Source organism: Pararge aegeria, chromosome 8 (genome assembly GCF_905163445.1).
Source record: "Pararge aegeria chromosome 8, ilParAegt1.1, whole genome shotgun sequence".
Classification (NCBI taxonomy): Eukaryota; Metazoa; Arthropoda; class Insecta; order Lepidoptera; family Nymphalidae; genus Pararge; species Pararge aegeria.
The window spans coordinates 7,839,621-7,862,875 of NC_053187.1; the positions used below are offsets into that span (position 1 = coordinate 7,839,621).

Sequence of the window (23,255 nt, forward strand, 5' to 3'; positions counted from 1 at the left end):
GAGATACAATACAGTCATTCAATATAATAACATTGAGGAAGCGTGGACAGCTATACTCGCAAATGTGCTAAAGTAACTTTTACATAACGTCTATATACTTCTTAGCAACTTAATAATGGTGTATTAGGTGGTGTGCACTCCATACTGCGTCAAATCACTGCCTATCGTCATGTTTAAAAAATAAATTATAACTTTTATTGGTGAAAGATTTTCTATTTTATGTTATCTGCTTGATTAATGACGTCCCTGGTCGAACACGCTTAGCATGCGACTGGAAGTATTCGATTTTTGAATAAATAATGGAATAACATTATTTATTTATTTATTTTCGAAGCAGACGTCATTAATCCACCCAACTAGCACGCAGAGTTAGCAGCAAGAGTTATATTAGAGCTGTATATATATATTAGGTTATAGAGTGTACTACACATGGCTATATAAGATTGCTATATATCTATACTAATAATAATTATAAAACTGGAGTTTTCTAGGGTTGCCAATAACATTTTGCTTGTGTGTCCAGTCGGACTTGAAAAATCTTTCTCGAATTTGATACCTGCATTCTTGAGAAAGGTTATATGCTATTTCTTAACATCCTTAGGAGTGGAGCAAACTATATTGCGGGCGGGCGATGTGAAGTGGTTGGTCGGAGTTTATTGTGTAAAATAGCTAAGAAAAGCTTAGGAAAAAATTACAATTACGTGGCAGTAATAATTGCACGTGAGCGCTAGTACTTTATACTAGTCTAATAGTTTTTAAGCCTACAACACCCGATGCTATGCAATTTGAACGACAGACACGTGGCGTTGCTTGATGTCCAGAAACACGTGGGTCAACCCTTGACATAATGTTATGTGTTGTTCATTAGTCGGTTGGTGTTACCAGTGTGTTACTACCCTTAAAATTGTATATTACATTATTTGCTCTACCTACTTTTCACATTAGCATGGTAATCATTAATTTAAACATAAAGTAAAGTAAGATAATAAAATTCAAAAACATTTTAGTGTGTTTTTATTACAATTCCGATTTCACAGCATTGATATTATAATTAAACATGATATTAACACAGATGTGTCGGGTGTTATGACGCAGGATTATGAAAAAAATAGTTTCTTAGAATCGTCAAAACAACTAAAGCCTATAACTACCTACCAAAAAAAATGTTATTTGACGGGCAGGTCAGCGCTTCTTAATAAGCGTGTAACCTTTATGCGCGATTGAAGTAAAACTTTTATTATTATTTATTGATGAAAAACTTAAATATTCCTGAGACTTTCCGACATTTCATTTAATATTCACTATTTCATTTTATATTCTATTAAAAATTCATTAATATCACTTTCAAATTTTATAAATGTTTTCATTTGTTAAATAGAATTATTGACAGTAGAAAATTGAAGGTAAGATCAGCACATGTCAATATAACCTAGTCATTGAATATTATTGAATGTCGCAATCGTCAGAAAATTAATTAAACAAAAATAAATATCTATAAACAAGTATATTTAGAAATTTTCAAAAAACTTTGCAATTTAAATATTTTTTTTTAAAACTGTCGAATTTCTATTCACTTTGCTATTCACAATTGATTTGTTTGAAAATATTGAAAATAAATAATCCTAATTGATTATGATATTTGCCACTAGCTGGCTAATAAGTCAAGAAGCGTGGAGTTATATGAAATATACTTACGACCAATCCAAACTATTATTTTTAAATAGCGGAAACTACACAGACGTCTAACGTAAGCGTTACTGCCGTCAGAAAAAAAAACTGAGTTAGCCTAGTCGCGCCTAAAGAAGTTTGACTTCAAAAAGGGCTCAGAAAGGAAAGGACGGCTGAGTCGCAGGCAAAAGCATCTCAAATATGCACGGAACCTGGTTTACATTAGCCATATTAAAATTAATTTAAAACTTCGTATGACCGCGAATAAATACCAAAGTTATAATTCAAAACATTTAAATTAACCTATCAGACTTAACAGGTTACCATCGAACTTTATGGAATTCCAGAACCAAGCCGAGTCAGGGCATAAACAGAACCTTGAAAAAGGCTCGCCAATAAATCATCATCACAAAGGGAGAGAAAACGTTCCGATATGCCGCTGCCGCCTCTGTATTGGTAAACAGCTGTCACGTATTCAATGGGCTGGCATTGACAACGCGCCGCATAGATCGCGTGAAACGAAGCTTTCCTTTCATAGGATTTTGGAAAAATTTAACGATGTTTAAGTGGCATGCAAGGATATGTTCTAAAAAGTGCCGCCCTGTGTCTTTCAAGGCGAAGGTGTTAAGCCTAATGCGCCTCTAATAACACCGGCAACTACGTACCGGAACAACACAGTAATGCTTCTTGGCGTTAGTGCTTCCCCGGACGATCTCTGCTACTTTAAGCACTGCTACCACTTTATAGTAAAAACGTCATTTGATAACCAAATTTTGGAGGAATTGATACTCTATTAACCATCACGCTGCGAAGCAAACGAAGCTAGTAGACTACCGCCTGTTTTCACTGTGAATTTTCTTATATCCGCACACAAAGCTTTTGTTTTATAACGAAGCTACGTAGTTCAGTGTGAGGTTTTTCGTCATTTCATTTCGAGGATAAATATATGCCTTATTCAGGGGTTCATTTCGCTCCGACATAGGCACGTTAGGTGTGCCTTATTTAACAAACTATAAGTTTGTATAAATGGTTTAGCACCGTCCAGCTTAAACTTCTTAGCATAGTTAGTTTTAGTCTGTAATTTCAAACCATGCGGTCTTTGACCCTCAGCAAAGACGATACAATTTTACATACAGAGAATAATTAATAAATAAATATACTACGACAATACACACATCGCCGCCTAGCCCCAAAGTAAGCGTAGCTTGTGTCATGGGTACCAAGATAGCTGTTGAATATTTTTATGAATATAATACAAAAATACTTATAATATACATATAAACACCCAGACACTGAAAAACATTCATGCTCATCACACAAACATTTTCCAGTTATGGGATTCGAACCCACGGCCTTGGACTCAGAAAGCAGGATCGCTGCGAGAATTGCGCCAATCGGCCGTCAATTAAATCATAACTGCGGAATTAAACGGGTTTGCTTATGAACAGGATACCTCCTGAACATGAAATTGAGGGTAAAGGAATACTTTGCATATTTCACTACAGCGTTAGGCTCGGAGACGAAAAATTATTATATTTAGATAGAGGCAAAACTATGCCGGTATAACTTATATGCTCACTTCGTATTTCACGTATTTTAGTAGTTGCAATATGATTACAAGAATCCTTGACTTCACCCGTAAATAGTTAGAGTTTAGTAGTGCCTATTATACGAAAGAATAAATATTTATATTACACTAAATATTTAAAGTCACTAGTCAATATACTAGTGACTTTATTAGTACACGTTTTAAATAGCAAGCGAGAAATACTACATCCAAATACGGTGGCACAGCAGCAATACTTATCCCGTAACCCAAATGCATGTTTATGAACACTTTACTGGTTGCAGCAAGCGAATGGCTTGGAGCGGAAAATTCTATAATTTGCAATCATTTTTTGAAGTCATCTACAAAAATGAGTTGGGCGTTTTTTTTCAACTCATTTTTGTAGTTGATAAAACGCGTGGGTTAAACGTATTAAACGGGTTTGCTTATGAACAGGATACCTCCTGAACATGAAATTGAGGGTAAAGGAATACTTTGCATATTTCACTACAGCGTTAGGCTCGGAGACGAAAAATTATTATATTTAGATAGAGGCAAAACTATGCCGGTATAACTTATATGCTCACTTCGTATTTCACGTATTTTAGTAGTTGCAATATGATTACAAGAATCCTTGACTTCACCCGTAAATAGTTAGAGTTTAGTAGTGCCTATTATACGAAAGAATAAATATTTATATTACACTAAATATTTAAAGTCACTAGTCAATATACTAGTGACTTTATTAGTACACGTTTTAAATAGCAAGCGAGAAATACTACATCCAAATACGGTGGCACAGCAGCAATACTTATCCCGTAACCCAAATGCATGTTTATGAACACTTTACTGGTTGCAGCAAGCGAATGGCTTGGAGCGGAAAATTCCATAATTTGCAATCATTTACAAAAATGAGTTGGACGTTTTTTTTCAACTCATTTTTGTAGTTGATAAAACGCGTGTGTTTTGTTTTTATTCATCTGAAAGATAGCCCTTGACACTGAGGAATGATGCAGTCAGTTGCGTGCATAGAGGGTATGCACAGGGTATGACATAAAATGAATAAAATCTCGATTATGAGATATAAATATATAAGGGTAGGCTTTTTATACCTCTTACAAAGCATATCCTTAAGTTTTTTATAACTAGTACTGGAAATTTTCTTCACTTTAAATCATCTGCATACCCTGTCTTTGTATTGCAGTCTACCTGCCTGTGAGGGTTGTGACAGTTATATTTAACTCATACCATTGATTGGTTTTTACTTTGTACCGTACCGGAACGCTAAATCGCCCTCCACCAGTCCAGACAAGAAATAATTTTGAATTTACACATAATTAAAATAAAAGAGTGACTCGTGAGGTTCCTAGATAGATAGAATAAAGATTGTCATAGAATTAACTTTATTAAGTGCCTTCGTGAAACGATTACAAACCTACTGATTTTGTTATCAAGGTATTTGTATTTATTCAAGGTGAACTACTCAAAAGACCTTTTAACAATTAAGTTGACCCTATTCGTACAGGAATTAAATAGGTGTAAAGAAAAGGCAACAGTAAGACTAGTTTCATATGAGGTGGTAACTACACAATATAGGACAATTATAACTAATCATTCAAACTAACCATTATATTGTGGCCCACAACTTACCTATTAAACACACCCACTGTGCGTACGTTAACACTGGGAACCGACCCATAAAAGGCGTGACTCATAATTTACGGCATCAAATCATTTCATTTCGTAAATCACTTTTTACGAATTAGCGCTATTCGCGTCGCTCATAGCGTGTTAGGTGTTAATTTGGCAAATTAACTACATGAAAATATTAGCGGAATATTAGTCGTATTTTGACATCGATGTAATGTAGTATATTAGTATCACATAGGAGCGCCGGGAGGTCAGAACTGCAGAATTCAGATCGCACAGGACCGAGGAATCTGGAAATGCCTGCTAAAGACTTTCCCGGGAAAGGTCAGAATTTCATCCTCTCCCGCAGCTTTTTCAATTCAAACAATATAGGTGTAATAATAGACACTATGGGCAACGGGTGGTAGAGTCACTACAAACAGACTGACTTGAGATTTCAAAAGCTTATTAATTAAGCCTACTTGAAATAAATGAATTTTGATTTTTTTTTAATTTTGGGTGTAAACTGCTCCTATTCGCCATTATTTGATAGGTGGACACGGTTATTTTGTCTCTTGTCACGGGATGTAATCTTGGGATATCATTATAGTGACCTGCCTATGCTAACCGTGAAGTTTATCAGATGATATGATGATGATGCTCTAACAATAAGCTTTGTAGAGTTTTAGCTGGCTTTGTAAAAGGAGAGGGTAGTAAGTTTACTTTGTATTTTTATGAGTATGTATGTCTACTGATTTCTCCAAGAGACATTTCGTTTGTATGTAACTTTGCATATTTGAAACCACTAGTCATAGAAAACCCAATTCCGATTTAAAGGCCGAGTGCTTGAAAATGTTTTTCAAGCAAAACCGACTTCAAAGATAGAGAAAGCCGGTTTAGTGAAAAATGTTAGACTGTGTAATATGTGTCACAATCAATTTTAAAATGCATATAACAATTTCTAAATGGACAAAATTTGAACTTGGGACTCTCGCGGATCGCGGTCTGAGGATTTTTTTGAATATTTTATACGCATGTAATTCAAATTTTTTGTTAAATTCATATAGTGAGCCTACACCTAAGTGTAGGTAAAAATTACAAAATTAGGTCATTTTTAGTCAACATAAATTATTGTCTAAACTAAAAAGCAAGTAAGTTAAAACATTCCACCTCGGATTCATTCCGAAGCTAAGGTACGACTGTAACTATAGTTCCTGTGCCGTATATTAAGTCAGTTTTCCCGTAATAGGTAAAAGTGAGGGGGAGAACTGAAGAAATGGAATGTGTTAGAAAATTTGCTGCTTTAATTACTAAAGCAAATCTAATATGTATGAACTACCTTACATAGCGGTTTCGTTACACAGTGAGTTTAACGAGGATTTAAACATTATTCTCTTATAAATAGTAATCCGTAAATATTCGTGTTTCATAAAATAATTTTCGGTTTTTTCTCTCTTTCGTTTAGGTAAGTAGTAAGTAGGTAGAGTCGATAGTTAAGTATTAGGTTTACTTTAAATTTTAAGCAATTCAAATAACTAATCAGCGATCAAATATATAATTAAATAATAAATCTACGACCTCAGCACCCCTATAAAAACATACTTAACAAAACATATCAAAGACCTGATGCGACAATGATGTATTTCAAAATTAGGCGTAACCTTTCTCTATCATATTACGAGAGCCTGCGCCAAGCAGTGGGAAATTAATGAAGCAGTTAATATATCTACAAAGTTGCCAATGTCCTTTTCTTCGTGGAGAATAGAGTTAAATACTTCGTTCAGTTTTTTAACCAACGTTTTATAAAATAACTTTTGGATTGCCTGTGTTTAAATGTAACGTGCCCTCTTTATCAATCACCAGGGTCTCAATGCAAAATGTTGTTGAATAAGATTTAACTTTTAAACCCACAGAAACAGCTGGCACAGAGCAGGGTTAGGTTCGTATAGGAATCTTACTGGCCTTAGTACGAAGGGACCTACATAGCCTCCATATACCTACAGTCGCGGAGCTATCTTGACTTTCGCAGCATTTACTACAAGTGTCTACTTAAGATTTTTGCAAGATCTCTTCTTTATACTGTGATATAAGTAAGGATTACGCTACACGTTGTATATCATCAGCATCATATCAACCCATTAACGGCCCACTGCAGGGCCTCCACTGGGATTCAAATTCGGCCCCTGAAGCTGAAGTTCTAACCATTGGGCTATCACCGCTTCACACACCCGCGGTATATAGACTTTGCTAAAGTTAATCAATTATTGGAATTGAACGTATTACACGTTTTACCCTACATTTTGCAAACAGTGTCGATAACAGCTGGGTGCATCCCTCGCCACGTTCACGGGCAGGGCTGGGAGGCCGTTGACCCCGTGAAGCAGACGGACGGAGTTTTTCGCTTCTCGCCCTACATGCCGCCCGCCCAATACATAAATATACGAAATTCAGAAACAAATGAAATGTACAACAAAGAAATAATTTATCAAATTTCAATTTTTTTTTAATTCCTGTCCCGCTCGTCTCGTGGTATGCATGATCGAGTATGGATCTCAAAGGCGAGGTTCGAATCCTGAATAGGGGAAACAATTTGGTTTCCCTGTCAACAAAAACTACCCTGTTAAACTTCTGGACCCAATCAAATTGAGTATTGATTGAATAACGAATCGTTCGTTTACGTGTTTGTTTGAATGGGCGTATTGAAAAGTGTTGTTTTTAGACTTTTTCAGGCAATATTTTAATTTTTGCTCTCCGTAAGAACCATCTTCGTACTTCAAAGAATATTTAAAAAAAATAATTATCGAAATCGGTTCTGCTGCTCTCGAGATTTCCGCTTAGCAACAAGTTCAGCGATTCCTTTTTATATTATAGAAAATAAGAAAGGGTTTTCTATTTCATTTCATTTGCTAGCCAAACGCTATGCACGCAAATGGAAATACCAATCCGTTTTGTCTGCGTTTTCGTCGATACGTGGTCGAAACTATAAATTCGTAACTAAACTATTGGCCTGACAAGAAAGCTCAGCGGTTTAGCTTCAGCATAAGTCACAAGACTAGCCACTCTCAGATTTCTATATGATCAAATTGCGTTGCTCAGCAAGTTATGAAATTGAAGAGGATGGGGGACATAGCGGAGGACCGATAGATGTTCGGTTCCCAAGGTGCTGGAGTGGCGACCGCATCGAAAAACGCAGCGATGATACCTTTACAATACAAAATAATAACGACTCCCTGTGGAGTCAATTGATACAAGCAGCACCAAATTATGGCGTGTGGAAATTCCTACTAAAAACAATAAGTGCATCAGTGGTTTTCTATCGACCAAGATGGTGATGATTTTGGTACGTACATCAGTTTATCTAAACATTAATTTAACGTGGACTTCAACCGAGGACTTATAATCACAGGAAAATATTTTTATCCTAAAGAAAACGGAGAATCAAAGCAGAATGTAGTCGCGGACAACAGCTTGTTAAATATGCAAAACCAGTACTTAAATTTTTAATTATTACTGTTGAAAGTTGCAGAGTCAATAGAAAATGAGAAATGTCGGTGTTTAAAAATCTCGTTGGATGGTTATTAAAGATTTCACGGTTCCACTCGAGGATGTAACACTACAAATTAGAAGAAATCACTCCGAGTGACGTCAGCTGCCAAAAATGCGTGCTTAAGGACTTTGCTGTAGCGGAACCCTCTAGTTTAAAGTGATCCTCGTGAAAAGAGACTTTTACATTTACACGTCCGTCCACGTGACAAATTGTTCACATAAAAGTGGGTTTTAAAATGAATGAAACGTCCGCCTGGCACTCATGAGCGTCGTAAATGAAACTTTTGCGCGGCAAGAGTGCTTAGAGAGAATAATTTTTAGTTTGTTTTTTTATCTGCTGTTTTTTAAAGAAAGGAATTTTCACATTCACTTTAGGAGTGGTTCCTGATAGAGTTATTTACAGTTACACGGGTCACCCATAATCACTATGATCCTTCATGAGATGAGCTCTAAATAAAGTTCAAACATTTCAAGTCTTAGATCAATAAAATATATTTCAATATCTTATACGAAAGGAAATGCTACGAAATATCTATATTATATGTTATAATATACCAAATTTTTGAACAGATAACGATCAGTAATTAATAAACACCGGATACTTTTTTTGCTTAATTTATGGGGATTTTAGTATTATCTTAATGTATGTTTACTTTTCAGAAGTTTCATGGAGTATTAGATTACTATAACTAATCCGCATTGTTTATTATCTATTTCCCTCTCCTACTAGAGGCCTGTGCTTTAACAGAGGCTGATGATGCAATTTTCTATAGATATAACCGAGACTAATAAACATACACTTAGGTATTGCTTTTATTATCGTTACCTACTACGATAGTACAGGTAACTAACATTTTAATTTCACTTCCTGGAGTATGTATTCCGTTCATTGCTATAGCGTGCCAGGAATTTTCAAACTAGTATCGGTCAAGCTGACCAAAACGTTGTGCGAGAGTATGTGGCGGCTTTGGACGCGATTGCACTTTCGCTTTCAACGTAATATGAACTAGCTTTGCCCGCGTGTATATCTATGTGGTTTTTGTTATTTCACTACATGTTAGCCCTTGCTGCAATCCCACCTTCTGGGAAGTTATGGTGCAGTCGAAGATGGTAAGCGGCTAACGGTGTGGCAGTTTCATTAAACTCATAATCGGTTTCTACGCAACATCGTGCCGGAGTGCTAAATCGCATGGCATAGGCACGTCTTTGTCGGCAGGGTGGTAGCTAGCCACAGCCGAAGCCCTCCACCAGACCAAAACGGTTGCCTCTGCCGGGACCTCCAACAGACAGTGGTTACCGTTGCGACAGTGTGTGGTGTGATGTGATGTGATAAACCAAAAACTTTTGTTTCAACAGAGGTAACCAAAACACAGTTTCCGGTATTATTCCCCAACGCGGGCGTCGGAACTGCGAAAGGATATTGATGATAAAACATAATTTCTACCAAGTACTTATCCCGATTCACAGCAGCTACCGCGTGAAGTTAATTAGTGATTTTATTGGAGGAGAGGTCACCCACGATTAAATGATTGCCACCCCAAATCAAAAGCAATTTGTTCAAATTTTACACCAGAGAGCAATTTGGAGTTTCGATTTGCCGAAATAAGTTTCATGAGATTCAAAATGCTTGTAGTGACACCTTTGTTTATCGAGTTTATCCATAGAATAGAAATATGATGAATATCGAAGGTAGTGTGGCCTAGTATTATACGGTTTATTAGTAATTGCGTTAGTTAAGCAACGTCGATCCAACTGGGAAACTAGATTGGTGTACCACATTGGAGGTTTGACCTTTATTTTTTATGGGAACTGGAACTCGTTTTCGATCCCGGTAATTATCACTTGATAATAACCGTCAACTATATAAGCCGCAGTACCTTCTACGTTACTAGAGCCTGCCAGCCAGTATTGAAGCTATTTGGTGCATTAAACCTCGGTTACAAGGCAGATGATTCATAATAATAAAAACTTTTGTTCGACATCTTTTTCAGAGATCAATACTACTCAATATATCAATTATACAAAGAAGTGAAAAAAATACGCAGTGACAACCACAAAATAATATAAAACAATAATTCAACACAAGTTAATACGCATCCACATATACTCGTGAATGCGATTGCAATAGAATATACGTTGATAAAAATTATAATAATGTCTCCCGTATTAGTAATACCTTATGGGGGTGTTTTCCTAGAACCTCTTTCAAACTAGCTTTGGCATAATGTAACTATATCTCTCCTATGAGAGAGAAGGTCTATGTTCTGTAATAGTAGGTAAAAAAAAACAAAAAGTTGATGATGATGACGTGAACCTAGCACTGAACGACTATTCCCAGCCTCCTTTGGAAATTCCCAACCGTTGAGAATTTACAAAGGATTCACTTTTAATCCAAGATATTGGTAGCTTTTAAGAATGCTGCCTCAAAGGAACCTTTTAGCATAACTTTATTCAAAGGCAAGGATAAGAAAATTCAGTTATTCTCTACAATGAACAGTCAAAGTTCATTGTTAGTCCAGTGTAGACTATCAGAAAAAAATTACAAGAGCAAAAAGAAAGTTCTTTTTGTTAGCAGACTTATGGGGACTACCGATAGAAGAAAACGTATGAAGACAACGACAACTTTTTGTTCACCCAAAAATAACACATATATACAAAGTTTATACGTAGCTAATGGAGAGCCTCCGGTGATAATGACGCGAGTTCCGTGATTTTTGCTCGCCCAAAAAGTGCTCAACGCGCCTAAAGAGGTTTTATTTAAAAAAAGATAAACATCTACAACTAGACGTAAAGACTGGATCCTTTTTCCTATAAACCTATAATAAACTAGCGGTCCCTCGCAACTTCGTTCGCGTATAAGTCAACCAAGATAGACATAAGCTGTCGCGGATTTCTTTTTAGAACTTTTAAAGGGGAACAACTTTGTCATACATGATTTTATCGAAACTTTAACCGTTTACGCAGCGCACGCAGCCGACGCTCTCAAAAGAAAAAGACCCCGATTTTGAAACATTCTTCATTGGTGCTATGCTCCTATTGGTCAGGCCTTTATCCTTCCTTAATAAGTGGGCTATCCAACACTGAAGGATTTTTTCAAATCGGAACCCGTTCCTGAGATAATGGCGTTCAAGTAAACGAATAAACAAACTCTTCAGCTCTATATATTATACATATAAGATATAAGATAATAGATATTTCTTACGAACCCAAAACCTTGTATCCTAGGTATATCACCATAAACCATAATTAACCTATTAACATCCCACATATTATAGGTTTGACATTTACAGTGATTATATTTTGACATGAATTGATTAGATATTTGTAATTTTGTATCAATATCAGTCTTAAAGTTTATTCTTATTTTAATTATGTGGATTGACTTAGGATAGTATTATAGTAAGTAGGAATTAGTGTACGATCATCTATATTTTTTGCATGCCATCTAAGGCGGATTGTTTGTCCCTATATTTTATGTACCTACCAACAATGTAATAACAATCTGCAAATAAACGATTTGATTTGATTTGACTGTTGAGCACAGGCCTTAGATAGATACATGACGCTGTACTAATGCATCCTGGCAGGCTACGCTACAACCGTCTATTATATCGAACGCAGTGTTTTCTACGGTTACTGGAAGGAATTGAACATGAGCTTCAGCGAGACAGTATTTTCACAATACTGTCTCACTGAAACTCATGTTTGTTCGCTGAAGCGCATTTGCTGATATTGAAATAATTGTATTGGACAGAATATAAAAGGATTATGCAAAGCTATAAGCAGTTTACTTGCAAATAAACTGATAAGAACAGAAAGTTAGGAAAGCTTTTTAAAAACGTTGTGTTTTATACGCCTATATTTCTCTTATCAGTACCTAATCATTATTAAAGTAGGTACCTAAATAATAACTATTTATACATAATTATACGTTAGTACCTACTCATTATGGAATGCGGGAGTAATCTCGCGCAGTGTAGACTTTATCTTTAATATTATGAGCATAAACAAAATCTACGGCGCAATAAGTGACAGTTGCATTTTACCGACAATTAAAATACAACAGGTTTGAACTAACGCGATTATCTCGGATAGCAGGTTAGCTCCGCTCTCGTAAGGAATTACTACAAATGCGTAATAGCCGTGTCGTAATCACGATAAGTCAACTGTCCAACACTCTCTTAAGTTTTATATTGTAGGTATATCGTCTCTACTTATTCGTTGGCGAAAGCTATTAAAAGCTTATATACCTATTGATATTGTAAATTTCGAGAGGGTGTTTGTTTGTTTGTCCTTCAATCACGCAGCCACAGAGCAATTCATAGACATGGTTTCTGAACCAAAATGTGAAAACGGTTCTGATGGTCTAAAACGCAATTGGGTTAGTTCTTCAAAGTCTGGTGCTATCTTTGAATAATAAAGTGGCTTTTTAAAATCTTAAGACAAAACAACTGTCATTATCAATGACAGTTGTTTGTTGTTGCTGGCATTATCCCGAGTCACATTAGCTGTAATTATTTTTTAGAAATTCAATATTGCGGCTGAGCGGCGCCATTTTTAAAAGAGACAATTCGTAGTGTTCAGCTTGGCAGTCATGTTTTTATTTTTTTATTAACGTTATAAGTTGTTACATACTTTTCTCACGTAGCAACTTTTGCGTTTTTTTTCTTTAGTGAGAAAATATCGATACGGAACACGCGGGCGAAGCCGCAGAAAGATTAAATCAATTATGGAGTAATTTAATAACTGCGAAAATGTACTCTGGCTAGATTATCCCCAATTAGAGATATAAATAGAGCTTAGACAAACCAAAAAAGTGTTTTGATCAACACATTCTGCTTGACGGCACGTCTTTGACGCCGGGGTGGTAACTAGCCACGGTTGAACTCTCCCTGCAGACCAGACCAAGTAGATGTAAACAGCTGTGTGGTTAACAGTACACTAATGTAGATCAAGATACATAGGTTCACAAGAAACCACCCAAGGCGTTGCTTATCCTACGATCCCTTGAGTGCCTACGCAGTGCAGTGCTATGCGACGCATACCTAATGCAGCAAGTTTGACGCGTTTGACATGCAGTGCGCAAGAGTAACTGTAGTGTCGCATATAGACAACAGTTAAATAGTTCCGTAGATATTACAACATTCTGCGCAAATAGTAATTATATGTATCGAGGTTATGTTGTACGTACATACGTAAGTGGTCTTCTGAATAAACAACGTCACTTTATTACACCTACAATATGCCTACGACGCGCGACGCTATGTTATGTAAATCTAAATGAAAAGTGAATCTGAAGAACAACAAGTCTCCCGAAGATTTCTCGGCAGAGATTCTACCTGGGTATATCATCATCACCATGACAACCACTCGGCGTCCTGCTGTCAGTCCTTTGCAAGGACATCGTTTTATGATCTTGTGGCGCTTGCGTCCAGCGGCGACTGCGACTCGTCCGATGTCGTCTTTTCATCTACTGGCGGGTCTGTGGTCGGTAAATGGAAGTTGACTTTAAGGACTCTATGGATTTTTAAAATTCAGGAAAATTGTGATAGGCACAAATGAAACCGTTTTGATAAGCATCAGTCAATGTCGGCGAAAATAGATTTTATTTTGATTGTTTTAAAGCTGAAATTTGCCTACAATCCTTTAGCTCTAAACCTTTGACAGAACGTTTGTAAAACAAAAATCTGAAGTGCAGCATTTGCGACTCTAAAACGAGTGACATTAGTTGCATTTTACGGTACAGAGTTTGATATGCGAAAACGACTCGTAAATCTTATACTAATGATTTTTAGAAGATATTTAGAATTCTTGAAAGTCTAAAACACAAAATCATTCGTTTTATATTTTTATTTCTGCGAATACCCAAATAAAAGTTTTCTTTCTTTTTTTCTAGTTGCGAGTATGTGTATACGTGCGCATGAAATTTTATAAGCATGACTTCTAAAAAGTTTTAAGTCTGCATTTAAATATGTACTAACATGACGTGTGGCACCCACTTAATACCCGCCCATGTTTACTAACATCACTAACGTCGGTAAAGTAGCAACACTATGCTAAATAAGGCATTTCTCACAGTATTCGTCATGGTAAGCAATGCATTCAACATTTCAAATGGCGCCCGCATACTTCATATAGGCTTATATCGCATTAAGTCAAGTGGTAGGTAATAAATGATTGTTTGACGTGATTTATGTAATTTTTAACAATACTTCTTAGATTATAAACCTTAGTGGTTTTTGCCACTCATGTAGGTATGGTCCTTACGCCACTCTTTATAAAAGCTGTGCTTAAATGTTCGTTTATCGCAATTAAATTACATACCGTCCAGTAAGTATGTTTTGAGCCAGGATACTTTGAACAACTGAGTAGAAGATAGAACTCTTAAGTCATTTTTGGCTAGGACCCTATATGTATAATAATAAATAATAAATAAATTGGTCAACCGATAATATAATTGCTTCACGTATACAGCGTTACGTGAAAAGCTCGTGATGAAAACTAGTTAGGTTTACCCGCAATGGTGCAAAATGGTGGGTCATAAGAGAGGAAGGCTGCCACTAGAGCATTATTGGCTTAATTTTGATGATGAAGTAGTCGGTAGGTACGTTAAATTCAGTGAAATCTGACTGTACTATCGGGTCACATAGACAACCGTCACTTTGAAAGATGCCGAGGGTTACGGGTCAAACTTGTAGAGGCATCAGAAAGAAATAATCTAAATGGATGTTGACTGTCAGATCTTATCTTTCGGTACATCAAAGTATTTTTTATTGCACTACAAGGCAGTCCGTCTTTGTAGGGTGGTAACTAGCTTGCCACAGCCGACGCCACCCACCAAAAAACATTGCTGACAAAAATTTGGCTGACTAGAAACTAGATATAATGGTGATATTTATTTTAATTAGGGTAATTATGACTATTACGAAAAAATTTGAGAAAACTTTTGGTTAACTATTATTAAATAAACTTGCTTAAATATAATTTGTTTCAACTCTTGTAAAAAGGATTCATTGTATTAGGGATCTGCCGTACCACCCGTAGTTTTTTAATATTATAATTCCAAGTTGATGATAACACACAAAGAATTATATTTATTATGAAAAATTTCGAGATAACATTAGGTTAGTAATTTGAAGATCCAGTTTCAATGTACAATTATATACAAGACTAGTTGTACCCTGCCACGCTTCGCTGTGGCACATTGTGATTGAATGGTTGAGAAAAATAGATAAAAACAATCCTTGATGCCTATTATATATCATGCTAAAATTTCAGCCCGATCATTGCAGAACTTTTTGAGTTTTTGAAGCGTACACAAACCAACATAACATTTTTATATATATAGATATGTGTTTTAGCACTAAAGATGTCCCTCCTACTTCCAGAGGCAATCAGTATTATTTGAAAATTATAGATAGTTGCAATCATTGACTGCAAATCTTTCATAGACTCTTCCGCACTTTAAGTTTTAGTAGTAGTACCTATTAAAGCATTTTGTGGCCAAGCTTGTCCAGGGAAGTCCCTACTACCCCCATGCCTATTTAAGCTGCTAAGCTGCGTTCCAGTCCGAAGGGTGTCATTTCATAGGATGTGTTCCTTGCATGGCATTCAAAGTGTTCCTCTGTTTATGTAACAAATTATGGTTTTTCACTAACCATTAGGTTACCACAGCTTGGTCCATCATTTATTACTATAAAGAAACCATTAGAATCAACAATTATAATTATATAAATAATTTTAACGCCCCCACAATCTCCTCTAGGGCTAAAATTTTTCGAAAACATATAGTAAGTGACCTTAATTTAACAAACATGAAACTTTTATTAAATTTTAAGTCTGTGGGAATTTTAGTTTAAAATTTTAATTTTTTTTCATTAGCACCCCCGTAACCGATTTTGTGATTTAAACATCATTCAATACATTCTTGTTTGCTTGTAACATAGCCCAAAATAATTCTGTCCAAATTTCATGACTAAAAGAGTTAAATTCCAAAATTTAGTTTTTTATGATTTTTTCTAAGCATTAACGCCCCCGCTATACACTTCGGAGATTTAACATTTATAAAAAAGTTAGCCTATCCATTAAGTCAATGTATCCTCTACATGGATGCAAAATTTCAATTCAATCGGATGTATAGTTTAATAGTTTTAACAGAACAACCGTAAAAAACTATATAGATTTATTATTATTATATTATTTATTCTTATCGATATAAATAATAAACATCTATTGAAATAACTATCTAATGCCCGCGACTTCATCCGCGTTATTTTTCTTCTTTTTTAATCGAGCCTATATAACCCTTTAGTTTTTTCGGGATAAAAAGTACAATACGTCTCTCTCTAAGCCAGATATATTTATGCACAGCTATCTCTATGGAAAATGTTGTCAAGATCAGTTTATCTGTAAAGCCGTGCAATATCATTGTACTTTCTTTTTTTTAATTTCCGCCCCCAGAAAAATTTCCTTCGAGTGCTTTTCAGTTGCACTAGGATGGCTTGTACCATTCTATAATATGTGCTAAATTTCATCGAATAGAATCACTTTCGCATTTATAATATTAGTACAGACAACATATAAATAATTCCATGTGGAACTCCAGTGTCGGTAAGAAGAAACGAGACTAATCGCCTCAGCGTACGTGACTTGAGAACAACGCATCGTTGTGCACACAAAGCTAATGAGGGGACTCGCCGACAAACCGTACTGCGCCACACCTGCATAATATAGGAATTAGAACTTCAAGTGTGAAGAACTAGGAAGTGCAATACATACATTTTAAATAGAAGTGTATATATTCAAATACGATCCGTGAGTAATACATTTATTGCTTAGCTCTCACTTAGTTTGATTTGAGCTAGACATAAGGTTTCGAATTGATTGATAGTCATCATTATCGACCCATTACATGTGGATTCTCAAAGGCATGTGAACTCTACCAATCCGCGCTAGGCCAGCGTTGTAAACCATGGCCTAAAATCCTCCCCAATCTGAGAGGAGAACCGTATAGTAATTATAACAAAGATGTTTATTAATTCTTTAATGCTAAAATATTAAGAAATTTCTCCATGTCAAATGGTATAAAAATAAAAATCCTCTTTGTACCTATGACCGCATCAATTCAATAATTTCCTTTCAATTGAAAAAAAAAAAATAAGCGGTGATAGCACAGCGGGTACATCGGGGGACCGAGTTTGAATCCCAGCACAAATTTTTCTAAGTAATGTGCGTTTTATTGAATTGCGGCAGTTGAAATATAACTTGCTTCAACTTTGCTCAACATCGTGAGGAAAGATGCTCAAAGGTATGTGTATGTATCCACCAATCCGCACAGGACCAGCGTGATGAAGTACGGCTCTAACCCCTTCTAATTGTGGGAGGAGACCCTTAGCGGGTTAGTAATGGGTTGCTATAATGATGATGATAAAAAAAATAAGAATATATCGTGCTCAAAAATTTTAACCTAGTAGGAATGCAGAAAAATTTAAAAGAATGAAATACTTTTAAATACGTCCACTAATATCATAAAAAAATACTTTTTATTTGATCACATCAATTCAAACATTCCGTTCAAATATAAATTAAGAGAACAAGAATAAACCGCGCTCTAAAAATTTGTTAAAATTAATGTGAGAGTTATATAAATGCGAGTGTAATAAAATACTGTATTATAGCCGGTCGCATATAAAATAATTGCAAAACAATGAAAGTGAACGTTTGTTTGTTGTAAGAATGGATGTAACAATGAATATCAAGTGTCACACTGGTGCAGTATGTCAAAGCGATCCAATATCGCAAACCACAAGGCGTGAAAGCACCCTAGGCTTTGCAAGCCCATTCTGTATCTTGGTGTACATATAAAAGATTTAAACGTTGCCATCAAAAAGCCGGTTAAACCTTCATACTGCATTCTTTAACCTCAGTTTGTATAGTGTTGGCATATGAGGTTTTTACAATGCAAAATAATGGTTTAACAGCTACTAGATGACGCCTTTCCGTAGTTTCTAACGTAATTTAATATACACCGAGATACAGAATAGGCCTGCTACCTGTCTTTGGTGTTGAAATTACCGAACGGAGAAATATCGAACAAGAACTGCGCAACAATTGCAAGTTTGTGATGAATTTGAACTGTGAAAAATTTTTACACCTCTTCAAATAAGGACTGTAAATTACGTCATAAATTTTGGTTACGACTAGAATGTAATAGAAAATATAAAATCAGGGCCTTCGTCATCCATGCTGTTGTTCTACTTTACCCCTAGTATAGCACGCAACCGTAGTCATTTCGAGTATCGAAACTTTAGACTACAGTGGATTATGGAACTAATCATGCTCATCATTTAATGCTTTAATTCGTGCTCACTTGGCTGAAAGTTTGTCAAATAAAGATAATTTTCGACTCAAAACCGTTACAATAAGGTCCATATTACTTTTTCGTTACAGTATTTCGATATTCGAATACAACTCTCCGTTTGCGAGCGTGAAAATCTTAAGGTCACTGGTTAATAGCACGTGCGCAAAATGATAACTAGCCACAGTTAAAAGCAAGCGCACATCCAAATGAATAGCCGCATCATAATTAAAATGCTTGGACACTTTCGATCGTAAAAACGATGCGCGACCAAACACAGGAACTGGTGGACAGATGGCTATGCTAACATGGTTGTAGATATTTGTTTTGTTTGGCAGCTGTACCGTTTTCATAGATGGCGAGCTTCTTTTGTATGGCAGGTGCTGGTTTACGAGTTCTCGCGTCGCACATCGCGAGCGCGGATGCGTGCCGAACTAAACTGAATCGAATGCCTCGGGCAGAAGCCGGGCAACGTGTCACGGCCACCTAACAGGATTACCTGTTCCACTGCGCAGGTAAACTGAACCGTAGATATGGGCCAGAAATGCCTTAACCGGCTTATAATATTGTTCGGATTATGAGCAGACACAAGCTTTATCCCACTCGACCTTTAAAGTGGCTTAGGCTCAAGTTACAATCACGACTATGCCTCTCTGCCTTTTAAGAATTTGTGTAGGAACCTAACCTGCTTTACTTCCAACTTCCTCATCTTCACTGTAGGGCTTCGAGTGGGCTTCATTTAAAAGTTTAGTCTTTCAAACCTATCTGCATACAATTACAAGTTTAATCTTTGATTTACTTGATATACTTAATGAAATCATAAATCTGAGGTGTTAGATCGCACTATTATGTATACCATCCTTATTAAAAAAAAAATGCGTCATAAGTATAGCCCATTTATTGAAGATGGTTAGTGGCTATAAAACATCACGCTACGGCCATAGTTGCATTGCATTATAAGTACCCGTGCCATGTGGTGACAGCAGATCAGAATACAATTGCCACCACGCCTCTTCTTCCCGCGGGTGTCGTACGAGGCGACTAAGGGAATATAACGGAGAGCGGGCAGCAGCATTCTCTGTGCTACTACTACCATCCACTGCGATCACCAACCCGCCTGCCCAGCGTGGTGATTATGGGCAAATCCTCCCGTTCGGAGAGGCCTTTTGTCCAGCAGTGGACTGTAATAGGCTGTTGATGATGATATATAACCCGTTGGTATAGCGGATGTAACTGCGGAGCGCAGCTAGTAATCACGTATTTGTAGATCAGTTTGGTAGCCCTAGCAATGTTAACCTACATTATCCAAGGTACCTATTTTAAGCTATCATACTAGTAGGTAGGTATTAAATACGCAATCAATATCTTGGTGGGTATCAAATTTCAACAGGTCACCAGATAAGTAGTGAGGCGATAAACTTTATTAATGGACTTCTAATCAAATAATTTAGACACACCTGGTGGTTATTTATTAATAGTAAACATCACGTCAAACGAGTCGCTGTTACTATTTATATAATGTTCCTTTGACACTATTTTTTTTTTAAACTTAAATGTCATTTTAATAACTGACTAAAATACACTGCTTTAAATCTTTTTCTTAAAATCTACACAGAACGCACACATTATATTATGTCTAACAGTATTTAAAATAAAATTCTAATTTCATTTATTTCAAGTAGACCTAATTAATAAGCACTTTTGAAACGTCAAGTCAGTCTGTTTGTAGTGACTCTACCACCGGTTCGGAAGGTAGATTACACTGATACGGCAAGAAACTCAGCAGATAGCTCATTTCCAACATCATTTTAAAGTTTAACAATCTTTAGAATTTTTCGGTTATTTGGTAAGATATTATAATCCTTTAGCTGACTTTTAAAAATGTTAATGTTATTACATTCTTTTATTGAGTTTGGTAATTTATTGTATAAATGAGCACCCTCACACAAAATGTTTTTACTACCATAGGTCTTAGTTCTTGGCCACCAAATATTTATTTTGTATTTATTTCTGAGATTATGTCCATTGGCCCTATGCGTAAATGTTATATCAGTTATATTAAATCCATACCCCTAATCAATTTCTACTGTAGGTCACGTCTTTGTCGCTAGGGTGGTAACTAGCTACGGCCAGTACAGACCAAGGAAAATTCTAAAATTATAAATTTCCAAATTTCTCGCGCCTGGAATCGAACCCTGGACCTTTTACTCATAACACTACAGGGCTCACCACTGCATGGCAGCATGATTACCCTATTCATGGCCCATGGTTGAATCGAGGCTGGGCCTCCGTATATACAATAGAGACGTATTCAATATTTTAAACAGCTTAAATTAAAAGCGGTTTAGCTGGCTTATTCATTGATTAATACCGAAGTGATTCATACAGGTAGGTAGTAGTATTGTTATCAAAATTATTTTCTGTGGTTTCTTGTTACAATACTCTGCATGTTTACAAATGACACATGCCTCTGCATCATTTTATTATGATTGACGGTTCGTGTGATGCAATTGTAGGTGCTGCAGGTTGATACTCTAAGGAAAATAATATTTACAGTTGTAATATCGCCATTTCCCAGTAACAAACGGATTATCGTATTTATTATAAACTCATTACCGGCCCACTGCAGCAGGGCTAGCACGGGCGGAAGATAAAAATTATATCCCCGATTATACCCTGACAGGGGATATAATTAAAGTGTCTACCTTCTAAATCACTGGGACATGGAATAGGAGAAGTTTACCCCCGTTTATTAATACACATATATTATTTGGATATTATTTTCACTCGTGCACCAGTACTAAAGCTGTCGTAGCTAGCCGTGCTTAGCACGGAACTTCTCCAAGAAGGATTTATCGATAGGATAGACGGTTAGTCGCCCAATCTTCCTACGTGTGGATTGGTTGACTTCACACGCCTAAAGAACGGAATGGTCAACTCTCAACATGCAAGTTTTCACACAACGATTTCCTTTACCGTTAAAGCAAGTGGTATTTAACTAAAAGAAAAGTTCAGAGGTGCACGCCGGTGATCTAACTCGGTACCTAAAAAAGTGAAGCCAAATTTTTACCCACTGGGCTATCAACGCTTGTCATTTTAATTTATTTTACGATGAGATGTTGGTACCGAACATCGATACAAAATTATTTTCCTGTAGGAGTCGTGTATAAACAAACCTAATTTACGTAAATTATTACTTTTTATTTATACGCTCATTTAATGAATAAAAATGGTTACCAACTGCCATTTGCGCCCGTTGGAGTTCGGTTTTGTCCTGCTGTGAACTTGTATTCAATAGTACATAAAAATATAAGTACCTACGACCTTGCGTCGATTGACGACCTGAGGTTTTTAATAGAGTTCAAAGGAGAGTACAAGAAAGGTGTAACGCGAATTTCAGGGGGATGTGGGTGAAGACCACCAATCCGAACTTGGCCTGCGTGGTGGAGTACGGCCCCTTCTCATTGTGGAAGAAGACCCGTGCCCTGTAGTGGGCCGATAATCGGTAGATATTATAGTGGGTGAACAGATCAGCTGCGGGGATTTGGAATACGTACTATGTTGTCCTAACCTGACCGTTGTCCCAGGGGAACCCCCTGGCTCAACGGTCAGCTATGGTTTTAAGGAGGACCCAGGTTCGTTTCCCGGAAAGGGCAATTTGAGAATTTAATATTTCTGAATTTTCTCTGGTCTGGTCTGGCGCGAGACTTTGATCGTGGCTAGTTACCCTACCGACAAAGATGTGCCGCTAAACGAGCGATTTAGCGTTCCAGTACGCTGTCGCATAGAAAAATACGGGTACGGTAATTGAACTCCATACTCCTTCTTAAGAAAGTCCGCTTCCATCTTACACTGCATCATCACTTACCACCAAGTGAGATTGCAGTCACGGGATCACCTTCGTGGTGACCCGCGCTATAAGTTTACATTTACTTTTATTTTGTAATTTTTATAGTACCTACTCGTATTAATTTATTAACTATACTTAGATCACAAAAAATGATTAATTCATTAATGAGTCTATAAGACGCTTAAAACTAAATTATTATTATTATTACCAGCAAATGATTATAAATAATAAATAAATAATTAAATATACTACGACAATACACACATCGCCATCTAATCCCAATTTAAGCGTAGCTTGTGTTATGGGTACTAAGATGACTGATGAATATCTTTTATAAATAATATACATAAATACTTAGAGTATACATACAAACACCCAGACACTGAAAAACTCATCACACAAACATTTTCCAGTAGTGGGAATCGAATCCACGGCCTCGGTCTTAGAAAGCAGGGTCGCTGCAAACTGCGCCAATCGGCCGTCAATGATTGGATAATAAGAAAAGATAATTCGGCAATTAAAAGTAGGTATAACGCCAATGCAAAAAGAGGTTTAAAAATAATCCTTTACATTCTTTAGCAAGAGAAAATTACGTTCTAAAAGGATAAAAGTTGCAAGCAATTTGTATTATTAGGTATAATAATGTTTTTGCAGCTACC

General features: G+C 36.3%; 1 protein-coding gene across 1 annotated transcript in view; it reads right to left on the reverse strand.

The window, feature by feature from the left end:
• LOC120625619 (protein FAM107B) overlaps positions 1–19,169 on the reverse strand; it is a 65,265-nt gene extending 46,096 nt beyond the window's left edge. Inside the window, exon 1 of the mRNA XM_039892701.1 lies at positions 19,091–19,169. Within this exon, the coding sequence (XP_039748635.1) occupies positions 19,091–19,157 (67 nt within the window). The 5' untranslated portion in view covers positions 19,158–19,169. The remainder of the gene's footprint in view (positions 1–19,090) is intronic.
• Positions 19,170–23,255: the final 4,086 nt, after the last annotated feature.